We start from the raw sequence: 22,089 nt of genomic DNA, 5'->3' as shown, positions 1-22,089 counted from the left end.
CATTTCAAAGCCATTGTGGTGGTGAATGGAGGCCAAAATATGAAAATTCTGTCAATGTCCCAATATTTATGCACCTGACTGTATATGTGCAGTATGTAACACCATTGGCGTCACAAGGGGGGTGCGGCCCGCCAAGAGGTGACCCCAAAGTGCAGACTCCTCCTCAGTGACAGGAGCAGGGTCCTGCACTGTAGCATTACGTCCAGCACTCGGCTCCTGACACGGTGAGGGAGCCGCCACTTGTCCCCAGGGGCAGCCTACAACACGTTCATACAATAAAGGATTTATTCCATAGAGAAAGGCAACTGACAATGACTCTGGCACTCCTGTGTGATGTACTGTATGAAATATACATGACACATGAGTGCCAGAGTCAGTGTTTAGCTTTAGTTAATAGTATGTTAGAAAGGATGTGGGATAACATGGGGAGACAGGTATAAGAAGAAAGAAACTATAATTAAGGAATATTCATGAACAATAATTAAGGCAACCTCTAAATGTATTATTATTTTTAACCATAGGTGCTCTGACTGTAGCACTGTACAAAGGGGATAGGCCAAGCACTGTCAGCATCATACATAGACTGTTTGAGGGAGAACAAATTGTAATCTACTTACACAAGTTGGAGACAGGAGGAACTCTTGGTAACCATACCCACAGCTTTGCAGTGTTTTGATCAATGCGTCTCTGCAGTAAGTTAAATAATTAAATTGATGTACAGATACCAAGACAAATATCTCTCATTAATATATAGTCATAGTCACACAATACATGCCAATCACTTCAAATGTTTAATCCAGGCTGATCACTAATTAATGTATAGTCTTACAATCTGTCCATATAAATTCTGTTGCTGAGACCTGGCTAGGAATATAGCCAAAATCCTTAATGGTCTCCCCAAAGCCATAGCTAAAGCTGTCCTACAGCATCTACACTTTTTGTATTTTGTTTGAACAGCAGCAATTTCCTGATAAGTCGCCCAGCTGCTTCTTAACGTCCTCAAATACGCTCCATCCTAATTCATATTACTCACTCTCTACTCCAAGCAGGGGAGGACCCAGCAGGGGGGGAGCCAGCAGAGGAGGATCCAGCAGGGGGGGAGCCAGCAGAGGAGGATCCAGCAGGGGGGGAGCCAGCAGGGGCGGAGCCAGCAGGGGGGGAGCCAGCAGGGGCGGAGCCAGCAGGGGGGATCCAGCAGGGGCGGACCCAGCAGGGGGAGAGCCAGCAGAGGAGTATCCAGCAGGGGGGATCCAGCAGGGGCGTAGCCAGCAGTGGCGGACCCAGCAGGGGCGTACTGAGAAGCATTAGCCCACTGTACAAGTTCCTTTTAAATGTTTTTTGGTCACCTCGACCACATCTATGAATTGTGTGGTCGCGCTGTAACTGGGTACAACAGTGTCATACCTAGTAGCACACTGATTTGTTAATGGCTCTGGCAGCAGAGTAGTAGGAAATCTTGAATAGTCTAGATCAGTGGTGTCAAACTCTGGCCCTTCAGCTTTCATGGGACTACATATCCCAGCATGCCCTGCCACAGTTTTAGCATGCCCTAATAGCAAAACTGTGGCACTGCATGCTGGGATGTGTAGTTCCACAACAGCTCGAGGGCCCGAGTTTGACACCACTGGTCTAGATCCACCCTCAACTCCAATCCCCATTGTGTCTTCCTATCATCAACTGTAATTGAGAAATAAGAGCAAATCCATATATTGTGTGTAACAGTCGCATCTGGAGAAATTTTGTGCTGCAGGGGAGAAAATGAAAACTGCATAACTTGATTTAGAGTTGTGAAGGTAGAGTGGCCTGGATGAACTATAAAATGCAGTGCAGCAATAGAACTGGTCAGTATGTGTGTGCAGCATGCATAACTTGCTGTGTATTAAATGGTTGCATTTTCACAGATTGCATCGCAACACGAGATGCCCAGCTACAAATCCTGTTTCCGGACAAACTTTGCACCTAAATATAAATTATCCCCACAGACCTCACTCTTACATCAAAGAGATACATACAACACTTTCCTCTAATCTGAGCCACTGTCCCTGTAGGAGAACTTTAATAACTAGTCACAAGAATTCTTATCTTCCTGATAGAAAACGATAGTTTATAGTGCCCCACCAATAACGTATAGGCACCTTTGGGTTTCTTGAAATGATCCCTTTACCTGTCTAAATACTTCATGAAATACACCAGGCAGACAAACTTTCAATCAAATGTAAAAACTTACCGTGCTGCAGAGGATTCAAATCCTTTCACATTCTCCAGAAGAATATACGTGGGAGGTTTCTTTAATCTATATACATTAGTAAATAAGAACAAGAGAAAGACTTTAAAGAAGAATTAAATTACCAAAACGCTAAGCAGATCTTTTATTATGTATAGCACATGAAGGATAGAAAGTAAAAGAACTCCACAGCACAGAAATGGGAGCAATGACATGAATAAGTGTATTACAGGCATACTGGTACAATGCTTATATTTCTATAACTACAGCTATGCAGGTAATTACAGCAGGGTCATAGACAAGGCAAGATATAATTATCAGTATACGTAAACTAACGTTACATGATTATTAAAAAAAAAATTATTAATAAATATGCAATTCAACAGAAAACAGAACAGCAGTGATTATATAGATAATTAATTAATGGAACTTAGTTCAAGGATAATCTAAGTTTTATAACTTTAATGTAAGAGCCAACAGTGTACCTTGGGAGGACTTCCAAAACATAGAGGAAACTCTTTGCCCTGGGATCAGACACATCACCTTTCAAGCCGATCCTACAACGGGAAAATAACATAAACAAACACATAAAATATGCACAGTAATTAGATCATGAATGGCAATAGGAGATTTTCAAAGATAGCAACAAAAAGTGCACATGTAAGTAGTTTTAAGATATGAAATACAATTAGCTAATCTTAATTCATGTTTTTTTTTTTTTTAAATGATGTATTTTTTTTTTAAATAAAGGAACTAAGGGCCTGATTCAGCATGGATCGCTATTCTGCTTATACAGTACGCACGCGACGCAGTTGCTAATATCAGCGGTGATATGTAAATGTTTGCACTCGCATTGCAATCGCAGCCTGACATAAGGACGCCCACTTCCCCTTACTCATATCCGTATACTTTGTCAACATAGCTAAACAATCGGTAACATCGGATCCATACGCACAGTTAAGGCAGGTCAGACCTCACTCAGGATTTGCTTACTTCAGCGCACGCTATGAGGCCTCAGGCGGTGTCTGGTATTGCAGTGGCTAATTTATGCACGCCCCTGCAACGGCGTTGACACGCACTGGGACACCTGCGTTTGCCCGTCACCACCCACAAACGGCATTTCCTGCGTTGCCTCTTTGATCGCAGTCCCGATCGCAGTGCCTGGTTCACGCACACGCAGAGGGATGCGTACACATGCGCAGTGTGAATAGGCCGATTGCGTGCATATATGCAACTGCGTTCTTTGCTGAATCAGACCCTGAGCCTGAAAATAAAGTGAAACGAGGTTTTTACAAAAATAGTATCACCTTATTAATATTTAAATGATCCCAACTTCTCGCTGGGCGCTGATGGCAGGTCTGATAGAGCACACCTGGATAATACGCTATGGTTTCCCAGAACAATTTATTCTTATAACTGGCAGCCACATGAATATTTAGTAACCATAGCTATCAATAAAGCAGAATGGTCTTAAAATAATATGTTACTATAACACTTGGGCTGGTTACCAGCTGGCATTAGGAAAACGCAATGACCCCGAGCTTTCAGTGCAGTGGTAACCAACCCCTTTATTTGTGGTTTGGGGGATGGAAGAGGGGAATATAGAAAACATGACTTGAACTCTGATATGTTCACTTGCAATAAATTCAAGTCAGCAGAGCAGACAGCGTCCAAAAGACGCCTCGGCTCTACAAACGCTCCTGAGCACAGGCGGATGCATTATTTCTGACACCGTGGTTCCCAAACTGTGCACCTTGGCACCCTGGGGTGTCTCGGGACATTTGCAAGGGTGCCTTAGGTTGGTTGTCCAGCACCAACTCAAATTATTTATGGTCATTGTAATGTAAATATGTGGACAAACAGAAGCACAAACCTGTCCACCACCACATAACTGACCCTAAGGATGACAGGTCAGCACAATTTACTTCACTTTACTACATTTTTTGGGGAATTTATCAATAACAAACTTTTGGCTTAGGGGTGCCGTGAAAACAATGCTGATACTCTAGGGCGCCGTGATTCAAAAAAGTTTGGGACCCATTGGGGAAAAGGTCTAAGCCAGGGGTCTTCAACCTTGGCCCTCCAGCTGCTGTGGAACTACACATCCCAGCATGCACTGCCATAGTTTTAGCATGCGGTTATATCAAAAAGGTGGCAGTGCATGCTGGGATGTGTAGTTCTACAGCAGCTGGAGGGCCAAGGTTGAAGACCCCTGGTCTAAGCTAATATGTTTTTAAATGTGCACTGTTCTACCTAAAAAGGACAACATACCGTGTAAATGGTTGGCAGGGCGGACTCATCAAGATCATATCAAAAGACAAGTAATCCAGCTCTTTTACAGTTATTCCCTGATATAAAAGAAAAACATATATGGAGTCATATGCACAGCCCTAATCTATACATGGTGTAAGGCCTAACAACAATGGAACAGAACCTAAACTTCTATAAACAGTACAAAATTCCATCCACTGTAGTCAGGGTTTGAAAGGTATTACAAGGACATATTGTAGGACTTTTGTTGTAGGTGGAAACTGGAATATACCTTGGTGTGACTGTTGCTAACATATCCTACTCTATTATATTATATAGGCCAAGCTCAGGTCACCAGCCACCTCTCACACCAAGAGTAAGACTGTGTTCACTTGAATAGCCAGGGACTGAGGGGGGTCATTATTATTGTTATCAATTATTTATATGGCGCCACAAGTGTTCCGCAGCGCCTTACAAAGTACATGAACAAATAAGTGACAAGTGACTTACAATACAAAGCAGGACATGGACATATATAATAAACATTGTTATATTAGCGACCTTAACACCCACATAAGCAGCCGAGTGTTGGTTGCCCTAGTGGGGAGTAAGATATAAATTAAATTACAGTAGGGAGAAGCACAAGAGGGTAGAGGGCCCTGCTCGAAAGAGCTTACATTCTTTAAGGGAGGGGAAGACAAACAGGAGTGACACAGATAGGGTAGGCGGGGAGGAAGGAAGATGTAGCAGCAAGTTAGGATGAGAGCTGGAAGGCTTTAATGAAGTAGTGGGTCTTAAGAGCTTGTTTGAAAGATTATAGAGAGGTGCAGAGTCTGATGGGGAGAGGGAGGGAGTTCTAAAAGTGGGGAGCAGTGCGGGAAAATCTTGGAGGCGGGAGTGGGAGGAAGTAATAAATTGGCATGAAAGGCGGCGTGTATTAAGTGAAACATTCACTCTGATAGGGTCTGGTATAGAAGGCCCTTTAGGACCTCTACTAAGCCCAGAGATGCTACACTTCCTACAAAATGCCCCCTTAGTGTGGAGGAAATTAGACACTGCACAGTGCAGCAGTGTTCTCCGGCCATGGGGGTGTGTGTGTGCGGGGGGGTGGGGGGGTTCATGAATGAAAGGGGCCCGGAACTATAACTATTGACAAGTGTTGTTATCCTAACCCTGTCGGAATGCCGGCGTCGGGACTTTGAACGCTAGTTACTCTAGCGCCGGCATCCCGTACCCAACCCATAGAAGATATACTCAGGCCAGTTAATGTGAAATTACATTTCTCGGTCCAGAATAATTTTTGCTGCAATTTAAAAAAAAATAAAAAAATTATAAAAAAATGTATAAAAAATAAATAAAACTGTATATAAATAGGGTTTATATTCCTTCATATACCTGGTTATTATGAGCATATCCAATAAGTACCTTTTCTGTGCCGTAAACTGCTGATGATAGCAAATGGATAACTACAAATGGTGTTAGTCCACACAATAGTCCCACTGTTTGCTAAGCAATGAATCTAGCACAGTAAAATAAACATATCTGGTAATAACATAATCATAATAAAGTAAATATAGTGCACAACTGAGTGCACCATCACAATCTGTAAATGTGAACCGTTTCCTAGCAATGTCACAGTGACATGCACTGAAAATGATGACTGTAGTACATTACGGAGCTGACTTATCAGTTAACCTTTGCACAACAGTAATATTGCTAATGACACAATCTACTCCATATTCACCATTATGCACTGGCTACAACTATCTAATTATGCTAAGATTTTATTCAGGTGCACATGTTTTCCCTGTAGAATAAGCTACACTAAAATGATCTTACTGTGAAATGTCCATTCCAGTCTGTGATAGAGAATGACAAAGCAGGCAGGGCTGATTCTTTTCTATAAAAATGTAAAAATGTCCAATTATATGGACACTGCTTTATCATTCCTAATCTGTGCTTTTTAGCATGGATTTTATATAATCGGATCTGCTGTCATAGGTTAAGAAACAGAACGGTTTTATGGGCATACAGTAATTTACAAATCTAGCTGGATGGTATAGTGGTCACGTTAAAGACAAAAACAAACCAGCAAATAGGCTGAAAGGGACTAACCCCTTAGATGGGCTACTGAACCTGGAACGCAATCAGTGTCTACTGGTAGTGTATATATCTACAGAACTCCATCAGATTAACCCTTTAGCACTGGGTCTTTCTTACCATCTTCCCCTCCAGATATGTAGGAGAGGTAAGCAGCTGACCGCTTGTTCTAAAATTGTCCCAGTACAGTAAAAGCGAAGTATAAAAGGGAACTGCAAGGTGACCAACAATGGCTTTACAGAAATTATTTTAATGGGAGAGTAACTTTTTTGTACACATTCCTACCTTCCAATAGTTCCAATTTAGGTGGCAGAGTCCTGGTTTGCAGATCTCAAAAAGGATGATGATTGCTGCAAAACGGACAGGAGTTCATTAGAATGCGTGAGTATTAATTGGGCAGATCAGGGTAGGGATTGCATTTGCCTGGATAAATGTTGGGAGGTATCTCTACACTACTGTTGTATCTTTCATTACATACATTACTCCAAATGATTACATAGCAGTACTGTAGTGCTACTAAATGTCCATATGTTTTATTGACCAATTAAAGAAAAGTAAAATATTATATGCATTGCAACCACTAACGAGCAGGTCTAAGAGGGGTATTCAATATGAAACGTTAACTTCACTGTCGAAGTTAACGTTTCATATCGGAGTTTTGTTCTGCGTTAAGTCTGGTGCGCGCTCCCGCTTATCCCCGTATTCAATATAAAATTAACGAAAACGGGAAACTCCGAAGTTGGATTTGCGTAAAGTTACGAATTTTTCCTTAAAATAATTCTAAGACCCCCCTAAAGTTGTCAAAACATGTGGGAACACTATGGGTACCCCTGTTTTAGCCTTTAATTGAAAGTCGGGGATTTAAATAGCCGCAGCAGGTGTTTTTTTCCCGACATTGAAGAAGTGGTGCAGAAGAGCACTTAGGTTATTTTTTTCGTTTTTTTAAGTGGTCCCATCAAATTTGGGGTACATGAAAATGGGTACTAGCATATTTTGATGTCCCTAAAGTAAATTTTTAAAAATTCTGCATTTGTGCACCTGCCGCTATAATTCTATTCTTCAAAACACCTGCCGCATACTTGCAGAATAGCTCTGAACCTATTTCCCTATTGTTTAACAATTTTTCCCCATTTTTTTTTTGCACCCCAATTTTTAAGTTAATTTTTTGGGGTGTCCCTATTTTTTTTTTTTTACTTTTTTTGACACAGTTCTTTTTTAAATGTCATTCTCAGGGGTGCAGGCTATTTTTTTTAAGACTGCACCCCTAAACCCCAATTCTGCACTTTTTTTCGACACCTATTCAATGGTGAAAACTTATCACCGTTTTTTATCAAAGACTTTTCAAAACTGCGATAAGTCTTTGAAATTGAATAGGGTGTAAAAGTAAAACCTGCGATAATGACGTCATAATTGCGATATTAACGCAAAAACGATGTTATCGCACCCATATTGAATACCCCTGATAGACTTCATCTGTAAATTAGGTAGAAAGGATCAGTGCAGTTGTCAGCAATTCAGATTTGTAAAAATCCCATAAGCCAATTAGCCATTATGCCCACAATACAGCCGTTGGAGCCTATCAGGGGTATTCAATTTGGGCCGAAAATTTCATTTTGGATGACGTCATTTTCGCCGATTTGAATTATCCCCGTATTCAATTTCAAAGACTTTTCGCAAGGTTCGAAAAGTCTTTGAAAAAAAATGGGGATAACTTTTCATCACTGAATAGGTGGCGAAAAAAAGTGCAGAATTGGGGTTTAGGGGTGCAGGCTTAAAAAAAATAGCCTGCACCCCTGGGAATGTAATTTAAAAATAAACTGTGTTAAAAAAAGTAGAAAAAAAAAATTAGGGACACCCCAAAAAAATTATTTAAAACTTGGGGTGAAAAAAGAAAAAAAAAAATGGAAAAAAGTGTTTAAAAATAAGGAAATAGGTTCAGGGCTATTCTGCAAGTATGCGGCAGGTGTTTTCTAGAATAGGCTATTAGCGGCAGGTGCATTTTTGCAGATTTTTTTTTAAATTACTTTAGGGACATAAAAATATGCTAGTACCCATTTTCATGTACCCCAAATTTGATGGGACCACTTAAAAAAATAACCTTAGTGCTCTTCTGCATCACTTCTTCAATGTCGGAAAAAAAACACCTGCCGCGGCTATTTAAAACCCCGACTTTCATTTGCAGGCTAAAACGGGGGTACCCATAGTGATCCCCATATTTTGACAGCTTTAGGGGGGTCCTATAATTTATTCCAGGTAAATCCCGTTTTTTTCCGCTGATCCTATTTCGCCGGCTCCCGTTTTCGTAGCTTTTTAATTGAATACAGGGATAAAGCGGGCACGCGCCCGATACTTTATCCCAGGAAAATCAGCGATGTGGAGCGAAAAGTCCAGCACAGACTTTTCGCTCCAAATTGAATACCCCTGTATGTTTCCGGAGTCATTGCTTTTGTGATCAGTGTATGAATATCTTTTCGGTCTCATAGATTTCACAAACTGTTATGTTTCTTGTGATGCTGGCGTGGAGATAACTACCATAGGCATGGGCGTAACTGCCATAGGTGCAAGGGGTGCAGCTGCTATGGGGCCCAGTGCTGAGGGGGGCCATCTATCTTGTCAACATGTGTTATATACTGTACATTTTTCACCATTGGGTGGTACGGGAAGCGGTCATAATCCCGGCAAATCGGATGCTGACGCTCAGACTACCTCTGCCGGAATCCGGACACCTGTCAGAATCCCAGCGGCAGCATCCCGACCACTGGCATCCCGAAGGCAAGTACTGGGGTTAGGAGGAGGGTTAGAGTTAGGCTGCAGGTGGGGGGGTTAGGTTTAGGCTGCGGGGAGGGAGGGGTATGGATAGGGGTAGAAGATGGGTTAAGATACCTACCAACAGATGTCAGTATCTCTACCCTGTCGAGATGCCGGCGTCAGGATTTTGACCACTGGCATCCCGTACCCAACCCGGTGGTACATAGGGGCACTTACAAACTTTTACTATGGGGCCTTCATATACCTAGTTACGCTCCTGGATGCTGTCATTTGGCAGAGTGGTAAACATACTGTCTTCGGGAAGTGGCATCAATAGTGTTGATGTCACCCAGTGCGATAAGTAGACCCTGCACCTTTGAAAGGAGTCGTGGTCATATGAGAAAGGGGTCACCTGACTCCTGGTTACTGGTCACGGCCTATTTATCATAGGGGAAGAACCCTAAAACAAGTTATGGCTTCTCCATATGTAACAAGCCCTGGAGCCAGCAATATGATTTGTGCAGGAAGTAATTGGGACTGTACCCTCACTCCACTAAACTGGTCAGTGAAGCTCTGAAGAATATCTCAAAAAATGCTGTCACCTGATTGGTCATATCCCTACTTCAACACCCACAGCAGGGTGCAACAAGTACAGATTCCTGCATGTGGACAACCCCTGTCCTGTCAAGCTAGGCATTCAGGTATATTGAAGCTTAGAATTTAGCATTTACTATAGAAAGGTAATACGTAAGTATCACACCTGCTCTGATCTACATTAAAGTCTACAACCATAATTAAAAATACAGTGGTCCCGGAAGGCAATAATTATTTTCCAAAATAAAAACTGCACAGCCATATTACTTGGCTGAGAAACCAGGATAACTTATGACAAATTAATCCACTGCAATAACAGAAAACAGGATGTTAGAGAATAGGTGAGTAGCTAGAGAAAATATTGCTCCTTTTCCTCTATTGTGCAGAAAAAATGACAGGAAACAAGTATCACAGATCTGCAGAAAAATATCTGTAGTCTGATGATTCATAGTAGTTTAAACCAGCAATTTCACCGTCTGTGGTAAGAGATCTATGCAGCTGCACTTACTCAGCCAGTACTCAATATTGTATTATTTATTTTATTGTGAGATGTTTTTATAGTGCCATCATATAACACAGCGCTTTCAAGAGAATATTCAAATATAAATAAATATACAAACGGGTTGGGTACAGGATGGAGGGGCTTAGGATACCAGCGCTCAGAATCCAGACACCTGCAGGTATGTATCCTAACACTAAACCTAACCCTCTCCATCCCCACAGCCTAACCCTAACCCTCTCCACCCCACAGCCTAACCCTAAACTCCCCCCCGCAGCTTAACTCTAACCCTCTCCCCCCACAGCCTTTCCCTAACCCCCCCCGCAGCTTAACCCTAACCCTCTCCCCCCACAGCCTAACCCTAAACCCCCCCCCCGGCAGCTTAACCCTAACCCTCTTCCCCCACAGCCTAACCCTAACCCCCCCCCTGCAGCCTAACCTTAACCCCAATACTTATCGTCAATATGTCAGAGGTGGGGATGCTGGCGCCTGGATTCTGACTGGTGGCTGGATTCCGGAGCCGGCATCCCGACCGCCAGGATCATAACTACATCCCATACAAACCAGACACACACAAAAAAAAACTCTTTTGACAGAGAAGGAAAGAAAGAGAGAAAGACAGGTCTGGCTGGCTAAGCTGGGGAACATCACCTGTCATGAACTTTGTTGATTAAATAATTTTTTTACAATGAAACATGTTAGAGGTTCATTATACTAGCACTATCATTATACCTGTGGATTTCTTCCCATCAGCGTCACACCGGCACTATAGAACACCCCAAGACTTAGATTTACTCTTCCAAAACAGCCGACTACACGAGATGCGTATACGTCTCGCAAGTGTTACAGACCTCCAACTGCATGGTTGTCTGAAGTTGTATCATCAGTGATATCAGTTGTGGCCACTCTGAACTTAACATATCTGGATGGGAAACGTCATATGTACCTTACCCATAGGAGCGAACTGAAAGTTGTTGAGGTCCGCACTACCAGGAGCATGGAATTGCCTAATTTGGGACTGTATTTTTATCCACTCCAAAACACTGACACTGTTCCTAATTACACCCTATATTACTTGGATGTTTCTCATTGTATCTACTTATATTTGTGGTTACCTTTTGGTGTTAAATACACAATATGTATAGGAGCTGCTCTCTTATTTTCTAATGAATATACCATTCAGTTGTCCAATGTAGCTTTGTCAATTTTCGTGTTTTAGAGGTTTTGTTAAATTTTTTTACCGTTATATATATTGCTATAGATTGTATATTTATTTATATTTAATGTAAAACCAACGGGTTGGGTACAGCATGCAGGTGCTTAGGATACCAGCGCTCAGAATCCAGACACCTGCAGATCTGCATCCTAGCACTAAACCGAAACCTCCCCTTCCCCACCACAGCCTAACCCTAACCCTCCCCCCCCCACAGCCTAACCCTAACCCTCCCCCCCCACAGCCTAACCCTACACCCCCCCCCGGCAGCCTAACCCTAACACTCTCCCACAGCCTAACCCTAACTCCTCCCTCTGTAGCTTAACTCTAACCCTCCCCCCGCAGCTTAACCCTAACACTCCCCCCCGGAAGCTTAACCCTAACACTCCCCCACAGCCTAACCCTAACCCTCTCCCCCCCTCAGCCTAACCCTACACCCCCCCCCCCGGCAGCTTAACCCTAACACTCACCCACAGCCTAACCCTCTCCCCCCCACAGCCTAGCCCTACACCCCCCCCTGCAGCTTAACCCTAACCCCCCCTCTGTAGCTTAACTCTAACCCTCCCCCGCAGCCTAACCCTAACTCCCCCCCCTCGCGTTACGTGTGTGTCAGTTTGTTTTCTCTCTGAGCTGCTATTACTTGTGTTTTTTTTCTTCTTGTTACTTGGCTGCCAAAAAGCAGAAGGATCTCTGGCTTGGTCCTTGCTCCGATGTCAAACAAATTAACCAGAGATTGGGGAATCGGTGACAATACCCCCGAGTAGGGCTGTTTAGTAGGGGTTTTGTGAAGCATAATTTATTACTATTACTATTATCCTGTCTGCATAGAACATGAAGCAGACTAGTACTTGTCCTCTTGTTTACCCAAGTAATTCCAAATGTAGGTTCCCTCAGCCAGCACCTAGGCTCATCCAGCACTGAGTGTGCACTAGAGCGAAGCATAAGCATGGTATCCTCACACTTCTCAAGCCTCAATTGTTCATCATTATGCTTTATTAATTAGCTTTTAAGCAAACAAATTCATACAGTAGCAACGTGGAATAAAAACAACAGCGGTTGAGAGAGTCCTGGTCCCACACCTGTGGAATGCGTTACACGTTACATTTGTGTCATGTTTTTAAGTAGCTTTTTAGCATGGAAATAAGGAGAAAATGACCTATAGGTTTTACCAAATCATTTTGGAGATATACTAAACACAGAAGAGACTAGCCCCTTTAATGCAGTGCATTTGTTTAGCTAGTAAGAAAAACATACCTAAAATAAGTTTATTAGACATATCATTGGTAACAAATCAATATGATGAGGGTAGTCCCAATATGAAGCAGAGTTTCTAGAGATTGCACTAAATGGGGAGGGGAAGGGGAGTGTTGTCATATTATAGCAGGGGAGACCTGACCCATGCATCAGAAGCACTGCAGCTGCGGTAGATCACATGACGTCCTGATCTCATGGTCTACTAAAAGGCTGTCATATAACCATGTGCGCATACTGGGGTTGATTTTGAGTCGGATGCAAGTCCATATGTGGACAGATGCTGCGGATATCTGCAAGCTGCACAAGCATGTCAGAGAGCAATCTCAGACTACGCACGTGGACCGAGGGCCTGATGCAGAGCCGGACGCTATTTGCGCTCGCTCGTTCAGAAAAAGGGGCTGGATATTTAAATTGAGCGCTCGCTCTTTGCGGTCTGTGGACGCCTCTATGCCTGAACGAGCGAACGAAACATGGCTCGCTATTTTGTAAAGACGCCCCCTGGCCATCGAAAGGCGTATGAACTGCTCGCTATTCTTGTGGTAGCATTTTCCTACCGCAATCATGCGAGCAGTTCAGGCTAAAAGACAACCTAGTGACGTGGTCGATGACGCTGCTTTATTAATTATGCACAGCCTTAAAACGCCCGTTTTGACCGTTTGGCACGCCTGCGTTCGGATCGCCACTCCCCGTTTTCAAACACCTTCCCCTGTTACCACCCACAAACGCCTCATCCTGTCACTCAAATTAGCAGGCATTCGCTATTTTGCGAGCACACGATTTCCGACCGCACTGACTGTTTGGTGCATGCGCATTACGACCCATACGCATGGGCAGATGTGCGAACATCGCTCGGAGCGAACGAGCGGCCGCTTACGAGCGGCTGTGAATCAGGCCCCGAGTTTGTTGACTCTTTCCGTGAAATGGGAGTTTCTGAGTGGGTACGATGTAATCACACAGAACAGATGTTTCTCACTAGAGCAGGGATGGGGAACCTCAGGCCCGGGGGCCGTATAAGGACCGCGGAGTAATTTGGTCTGGCTATCGAAGCTTTTCTCTGCTAGCCTCTGCAGCCAGAATCTATGCAGCAGTGCCGCCTGGAGCGTCCTTAGGATGTTTCAGACGATCACACCGCTGCCCTTACAGCTCTCCGAAGCATCCTCAGGATGCTCCGGGCATTGCTGTACTCACTGGCGATTGTGGTCCCGCCCCCATTTGACATCGCATGGAGGGAGCGTGGCCTGCAGCGGGCCCACGAATAATGTTATATATATCAAAATGGCCCTCAGCAGAAAAAAGACACACCCCTGCACTAGGATGACACGGGCATGTAGGCCGACTTCCATACTCGCTTGTAGCATGCAGATGGAGATAGGATGCCTGTTTCTGACGGATTGTTTCCCCCCAGCATGGCGTGGCTGTACAGTAAATCCTAATACTAAGGATGACAGCTGCAGACGGAAAACCAATGAGCGGCGCAGCCTTCTGCATGATGGACGGACAGTTGGTAGAGATGGGCGATTACTCACACTAGCATAAGGTAGTAAGCAGGGTGCCGCGGCCGGACGGACAGAATGAGGTCCACTATGTACATTCATAATGCTCTGAGAAGAGCCCTGTAGTTCTAGCTGTGATTTTGCAATAATTCAATTAATTAAGCCAATTACTGTTTAGTTCTTTTGTGTATTATTATATCAGGAAGAAGAACTTACCTCTATAGACTTGGGCCATAGCGGAGTATTGGGAAAATTATACTTGTACACCTCATTAGCGATCGTGTTGACGTCCACCGCTGCCACCACTTCAGCAGATGCGCCACTTTCTGAAAACAATTACAGACCAATTTCTTCAATAACATCCTACACAAACTAATACATAAATATGGATAGCCTAATAGAGGGTCGTTATTTGCTTTTATAAGTGATTATTGTCTCAGTCCATCACACTCCTTCTCAATGTTTGAGTCCTTGTCTCCCTACTTATAAGCAACCATATTTACTTATACTGTCAAACCTTCAGGTGGATTCAATTGGTAAAACAGCTTACACGTAGCTATAAATGTTCATATATATTAAACGTGTACATTATATCTGCATACATTAAATATGTATATCCATTGTTGTATTTCACTTACAAATCCCCTTAAACATTAAAAGTTCATAATGAAGTTTGTGATCATTTAAAATGTAATTTTCCAGCACCTGCTTTCCGCAGTGGTGCTCAGACACCAGGAGAGAATACTGATCAATGCTATATTGTTAGCGAACAGGACAGGTAAGATAACACTGACATCTAGTGTGTGCTACCAACACTAACTTATCCACACCTATAGCCACCACCTCTCCCAGAATTCAGGGTCAGTCCTGTTTTTTATGAAAATCTGCCGACAACACTTATTGCTCCAGCATACAGTATGCTCTCTTTTGTTTTAAATGGGCCAATTGCCCAGTGCTATCTCCACCTATGAGTATTAAAGGCAGCTCTCAGAATCTGTTCATCATTCTTTTTAACCAAGTTTGTACCTCTTTAACATGTTGTGAAAGCGAATGTTCTCCTTTTACTAGTGTTCTCTTTTGTAAAATCTCTGTGTGCCCAGATCAAAGACCTGATTCTTAGTCACCTGTAGGTCTGTATGTGGCCGCGACTAGCGAATTTTGGCAAACAGCGCATGCACAGTAGAGAACATATACGCATCTTTGCATATCTCTGGGTGATTCTGAATCGGATGGATCTAGGCCATATCTCTTCATCCGTGAAATGGGAATTTCTGGGTGGCAACAATGCGGACGCACGCCAAAGATCCATCTCATGGGAATGTCACGGGAATGTAGCCAGAGTTCCATCTGACTTTGAGTCGTTCCTATACCGAGGGGACCCCTGTTTCGGATGGATCTGTTGCACCCAGCATGATAGGGTAGGTGTTACTGACGATACTATTGATGACAGGGAGCATCGTATGGATGCTCGTGTTAGCATATGGCTCCAAATCTGGCTGTAGGAGTCATCGGGACTTGCAGCCGCTTTTGTGTGCAATTTAGAATCAGGCCCTTGTGCTGTGTTGCCGTCTAACTTTTACTAACGTGCTCCTGCACCTCTCCATGGCCATTTTTGTAATACAGCATCAGAATGGATTTTTATTTTATTTTTTTACATTATTTATTAACAGTTTCTTATATAGCGCAATATGGCCCTCATTCAGAGCCGTACGCTCTGAGCAGAGCGCACGCTCTGAATGAGGGCCGGGCTCCATTTTCATGGAGCGTCCTCCTGGACGCTCGTATAGCTGTGGGTCACCACCCACAGGCTATACGAGCGTGCTTTGTGATGGCCGCGATGGTCGAGACCATCGCGACCATCGAAATTGCGAGCCGGAGCCTGCGGTTGAGGTTTTCAACCGCAAGCTCCGGAGTGATTTTGGCTCTATCAGAGCCAAAATCACTCCCACTGACATCACTAGTGATGTCAGTGGGCCGGCTTCTGACGGGAGGCGTTCCCGTGGGAACGCCCCCGTCAGGGAGGCACGCCCCCGGCACGCCCACCAAAGGGGGCGTGCTGTCAATCAACATTGACAGCACGCCCCCTTTGATCGGACACAACGAGCGAAGGACTTTCCTTCGCTCGTCGCGTCTGACGCATGCGCACGACGGAGCTCCCTCCGTCGTGCGCATGCTCAGTGCATAACATCGACCCACTTGCGAGCGGACAGCCGCTCGCGAGTGGGTCTGAATCAGGCCCTATATTCCGTTGCGCTTTACAATTGTGAATATTAATAGAATAAAATTGAGTAATAACATACAGATATATAGATAGGAAGGCCCTGCTCGCAAGCTTACAATATATAGGGTCATATTTGGTTTTAGTTAAACTGGTAATTTGTAAATTGACATTTATGTTTTGTGATGTGTGAAGCTGAACACCTCAAGTAAATAAATACAAATATAAGTTAGTTAATTGTCTTTTTAAAACGTTGTTTTTTTCCTCCCTTTCATTCACCCTTGCCCATATATTGCACGGTATTTTGAGAGGCGGTAGATGCAGTGCCCAAATCACCGTCATCTCCTATAATATTGTGGGGTCCTCGGGATGTTTAACATCTAATTTTAGCACATTGATGGTGTTTGCTGATGGGTCCCGGATATAATAAAAGCGACGTAGTTTCTTAACAGTAAAATTTCCAATCTCCCTTCTTGCAGACTAGAACTAGGGTAAATCCATGTCTGAGCACCATGTAATCTATATAGAATTAGTTAGACATACAGCCCTGTAACATTGACATTTATGGATCCCGACAACGCACCAAGGGCCTGATTCAGAGCTGAACGCTCTGACCAGAGCGCTCGCTCTGAATCAGGGCCCTCCTACCTGTTTTTGGAGCGTCCTCATGGACGCTCGCATAGCTGTGGGTTACCACCCACAGCTTATGCGAGCGTCCATGATGATGGTCGCGATGGTCAAAGACCATCGCGACCATCGGGCTTGCGACGAGACCTTGCGGTAGGGTCTCGCTTCTGCAAGCCCAGGAGCCAAAGTCACTCCCACTGACATCATTACTGATGTCAGTGGGGCCGGACTCAGACGGTAGGCGTTCCCATGGGAACGCCTCCGTCTGGCCGCCACGCCCCCGGCACGCCCACCAAAGGGGGCGTGCTGTCAGTCACCATCGACAGCACGCCCCCTTTGGTGCGAGACCTCCGTCGTGTGCATGCGCATTCTCACAACATCGACCCGGTAGCGAGCGAACTTTGCTCGCGAGTGGGTCTGAATGACCCCCCAAATGTAACAGCCCGTAATTTGCAGGAGTGGCGTGAGTCCAGTGAGAGAATCACTAGATTTAAAGCAGCAATTAGTTTAAAGGTAAAACCAACTTGGCACCATGGGCCCAATTCAGACCCGCTCGCTAGGATGCGTTCGCATGCAGCCTGCCGATATTTGCAATCTGCGCATGCGTATAAGACGCAGTGCTCGTGCACGAACCAGTCACTGCGATCGCTCCTTGTGCACAGACGCCTCACTAGAACGAGTGACAGGACGAGTCATTTGTGGGTGGTGACGGGTTGGTCCATGGAAATGGGAGTGGTGGTGCGAACGCAGGCGTGTCTGAGCGTCTTAACGCCGTGTACATAATTAAGACGTAGCGTCATAATACACGTCACATGGCTGAATTTAACACTGAAGCACTCGCAGTGCTTGCGGTAGGGTAAGGTCAGCCACTAGTGCTGCGTATGGGTCCGATGTTACCGATTGTTGCATACACTTCCTGGAGATTGCGTGTATCACTAGGGGAAAGTGGGCATCTTAAGATAATGCCTTGCCATGCGATCACGGGATTTGCATACTTTGGCTGCGTGCGAACACATCTAGCGAGTGGGTCTGAATCGGGCCCCATGTCCCATTACTATTATGATTAATTTAAGCCATAGATGAGACTAAAGGGCTGATGGATGCAAGTCGGCTGTAATCGCTCCCCGCAATGCGTGTGTTGGACTAAGTGTATTTTCGCCAGTACACAGCGTTTAGTGCTCCGCTGTACGCTTAGTTACATAGCCACCGTCATCATCAGTGAACACTTGCCTTATTCTAGGTGCAAAAAGTCCATATGAAAACAGGTGTAGTACACATATGTACAACTAGTAATTCAGTCGACACACCCTCTATGAAGTTATCCCTCTATGAACTTGGCCTAGCTGTGAAGTGTGAACACCTCGTTATGCCCTTTCAGCTGCAACTGAAAATGCAACTGAGCTTCCGTATCAGCCATAGCTGCACAGTGCAAAGCATGTAACACATACATCCGCAAAACCGACCTGCATTCAGCTCTTCAGCAGCCCTAAAATCCGCCTCTGCACATATCTAAGAGTGCTTCTAGGTTTGCAGTGGCATGATCCCCCGAGGGTGGGTGCACTGTGTGCCCAGCAAACCAAAGTTTTTGCACAAATCTGATTTTACCACCATGCTGGTTGCGCTAAGCTTTGTTGAAATACAACTATTTCCATGAACAAATTTCTTGACACTGTTAATGAGGATAACAGATACAGATGCGTCAATATACAGCTATCCTCCGTGCGCTAGACGTCGCTCCACACAACGCGGGAGCTTAGTGTGACTCGGGTGTATCTGCATGCTGAACACTACGTTACAGTGTTACAGCCGCTGACATTGTAACGTAGCATTTCGCATGCAGATACACCCGCACTCACACACAGAACATAGGCATGCTGCATATCATTTTAATCAGCATAAGCTGCTTGTGCAATCTATTTGCATCGTTGTGCGAATAAGACGCATTTGAAGGTAAAAAGACACTTGGCGCTACTGAGTCACACCACGGCATGGCATGACTAGAAGGCTGTTTAACGAGCAAGGAGGCTAGATGTATGTGGACCTATCTGTAAATAACTTGAAGTCACCCTAGCCTAAATAACGAAATTAAGAGATATTATGATAATGTGGGTTACCCACTCTGCAAAAAAGGTTGCCACATCTTTGTTAAGCTTGCATTTCTCATTAACATTACTGGACAGTAAATCTGAAAGCTGTGCCATGCAGTCTTAGAAGTACAGGGTAGAGAATTGCGAAATCTCTGCAAAGTTTCACAATGTTACAGGCTATTCTGCAGAGGTGTGACCTTTAAACCCAGTCCACACAGTATTTATACATATGCATTGTACATAATGAATAATGCTGAGACCACAATGGGCAATTCGCTCTACTCTATGTGGTTGGGGTAGAACTGCGAACACCTTTCTGGCCATATTCAGAACAGTTCTCAACATAACGCTCATCTCTAATATAGTAATTTTATAATAATTTAGATAGGTGCAAGAACTTAGTCAACAGATGGGTCTAGTGTTTGCAGTTGGTGGATTAGAGAAATACTGTAGGGCTAGCGGATGGTGGAATAAAGAGACTGGGCTAGTGGCTGGTATATTAAAGATACAGGGCTAGTGGTTGATCAGTGAGATAGTACTACTGGTTTTGGTGATCAGAGAGGTAGTACTAGTAGTTTGGGTCATCAGTGAGATAGTACTAGTAGTTTTGGTGATCAGAGAGATAGTACTAGTAGTTTTGGTGATCAGAGAGATAGTACTAGTAGTTTTGGTGATCAGAGAGATAGTACTAGTAGTTTTGGTGATCAGAGAGATAGTACTAGTAGTTTTGGTGATCAGAGAGATAGTACTAGTAGTTTTGGTGATCAGTGCGATAGTACTAGTAGTTTTGGTGATCAGAGAGATAGTACTAGTAGTTTTGGTGATCAGTGCGATAGTACTAGTAGTTTTGGGGATCAGTGAAATAGTACTAGTAGTTTTGGTGATCAGTGCGATAGTACTAGTAGTTTTGGTGATCGATAAGATAATACTAGTAGTTTTGGTGATCAGTGAGCAATTACTGGTTCTAAATGTGCCATGATTATGGTCATACAAGCTTATGGGCATTACCAATCACAGGTCATGATGACTGAAGTGTGGTGACATGGTGGGGAAGGTTACTGTGGCTGACAATTCTGCTGTTAGGGAGCAGCGCCCAGTGTTGGTGCAGCTACACTGTGCCACAGTATAACAGTCACTGACTATGACTGACCAGCAGATAATAACTGTCCACTTGGGCACCGCTAATTTAGAGTCTTACGGAGATAAAACTAGTGTTTGGAAAATCTGATGGATACGGTGTGATGGATCCTTAATGTCACTTGTTCATTTGTTATCTTTTTGGAGTTTGGCAACTGTAATTGCACTATTTAAAAAAAATAAAAATAAAATGCTTACAAGTAAATAATGGGTCTCATTATCCTTTATTTATAATGATCCTGAAGATTCCACAGAACTTCCCATTACAATAACAATGGTTGTTATATTATGTGTTCGCCAAGTGAGGATGAGAATGTACGGGGAGTCCACTCCTACCCTTAGCAAAGGACTGTGGGTGTAGTATACCACAAGATTATTATGTTACAGGAGAATAAAGAGCACTGGCATGACATGGGTGGTATAATAACATCTGTGAGCAATAATAATTAGGCAACGAGCGCAGGAGTCAAGGTCTATTAGCTTTGATGAAAGTGAATTGTTTTAGATCAAAGCAATACTCTGTGAGATAGACTCATCATAGTTTGCAAGCAAAATGGCTAAAGCAGCCCAGGCCAAAAGAGATACTTCATGTATTACATCACCAACAACTTATATGGCGAATTCACATGGGTGAATGGCACAGCAGCTTGCGATGTAAGCCATAGCAATAAGTCTCTATGGTAAACTACATGTATGATAGATGGGGTATGACTGGTGATATATGTTGTCAACATTCATTATGTCGACATGGTCGTAATGTCGGCATTCATCACGTTGACACAGATTAAATGTGGACATGATTAGAATATCGTCAAAAACGTCACTGGTGGTCTAGTGGTGACTTACCTGGCACAGCGGTGTCTTCTGGGTACGGTGGTGACGTCAGAATTACTTCTGTCGGAAGCCACGCAGGATCCAAGGGTGAGTATGACTAATCCTAACCCTCCCCCTGGGGCCTATACCTAATCTCCCCTTCTGTAGCCTAATCCTAACCCTCCCCCTGGGGCCTATACCTAATCTCCCCTTCTGTAGCCTAATCCTAACCCTCCCCCTGGGGCCTATACCTAATCTCCCCTTCTGTAGCCTAATCCTAACCCTCCCCCTGGGGCCTATACCTAATCTCCCCTTCTGTAGCCTAGTCCTAACCCTCCCCCTAGTGCCTATACCTAATCTCCCCTTCTGTAGCCTAATCCTAACCCTCCCCCTAGGGCCTATACCTAATCTCCCCTTCTGTAGCCTAATCCTACTCCTCCCCCTGGGGCCTATACCTAATCTCCCCTTCTGTAGCCTAATCCTAACCCTTCCCCTGGGGCCTATACCTAATCTCCCCTTCTGTAGCCTAATCCTAACCCTCCCCCTGGGGCCTATACCTAATCTCCCCTTCTGTAGCCTAATCCTAACCCTCCCCCTAGGGCCTATACTAATCTCCCCTTCTGTAGCCTAATCCTAACCCTCCCCCTAGGGCCTATACCTAATCTCCCTTTCTGTAGCCTAATCCTAACGCTCCCCCTGGGGCCTATACCTAATCTCCCGTTCTGTAGCCTAATCCTAACGCTCCACCTGGGGCCTATATCTAATCTCCCTTCTGTAGCCTAATCCTAACCCTCCCACTGGGGCCTATACCTTATCTCCCCTTCTGTAGCCT

At 44.2% G+C, this 22,089-nt stretch overlaps 1 protein-coding gene across 1 annotated transcript in view; it reads right to left on the bottom strand.

The window, feature by feature from the left end:
- Positions 1–22,089, bottom strand: part of TRDMT1 (tRNA aspartic acid methyltransferase 1) — a 53,392-nt gene that overhangs the window by 17,877 nt on the left and 13,426 nt on the right. Inside the window, exons 2-6 of the mRNA XM_088478649.1 lie at positions 14,592–14,701; positions 4,496–4,572; positions 2,710–2,781; positions 2,228–2,293; positions 618–687 (exon numbers count right to left, since the gene is read on the bottom strand). Of these exons, the coding sequence (XP_088334775.1) occupies positions 618–687; positions 2,228–2,293; positions 2,710–2,781; positions 4,496–4,572; positions 14,592–14,701 (395 nt within the window). The remainder of the gene's footprint in view (positions 1–617; positions 688–2,227; positions 2,294–2,709; positions 2,782–4,495; positions 4,573–14,591; positions 14,702–22,089) is intronic.

Source organism: Taudactylus pleione, unplaced genomic scaffold, assembly GCF_031769625.1.
Source record: "Taudactylus pleione unplaced genomic scaffold, aTauple2 ptg000216l, whole genome shotgun sequence".
NCBI lineage: Eukaryota > Metazoa > Chordata > Amphibia > Anura > Myobatrachidae > Taudactylus > Taudactylus pleione.
This window is presented reverse-complemented; position numbering and strand designations above follow the sequence as displayed.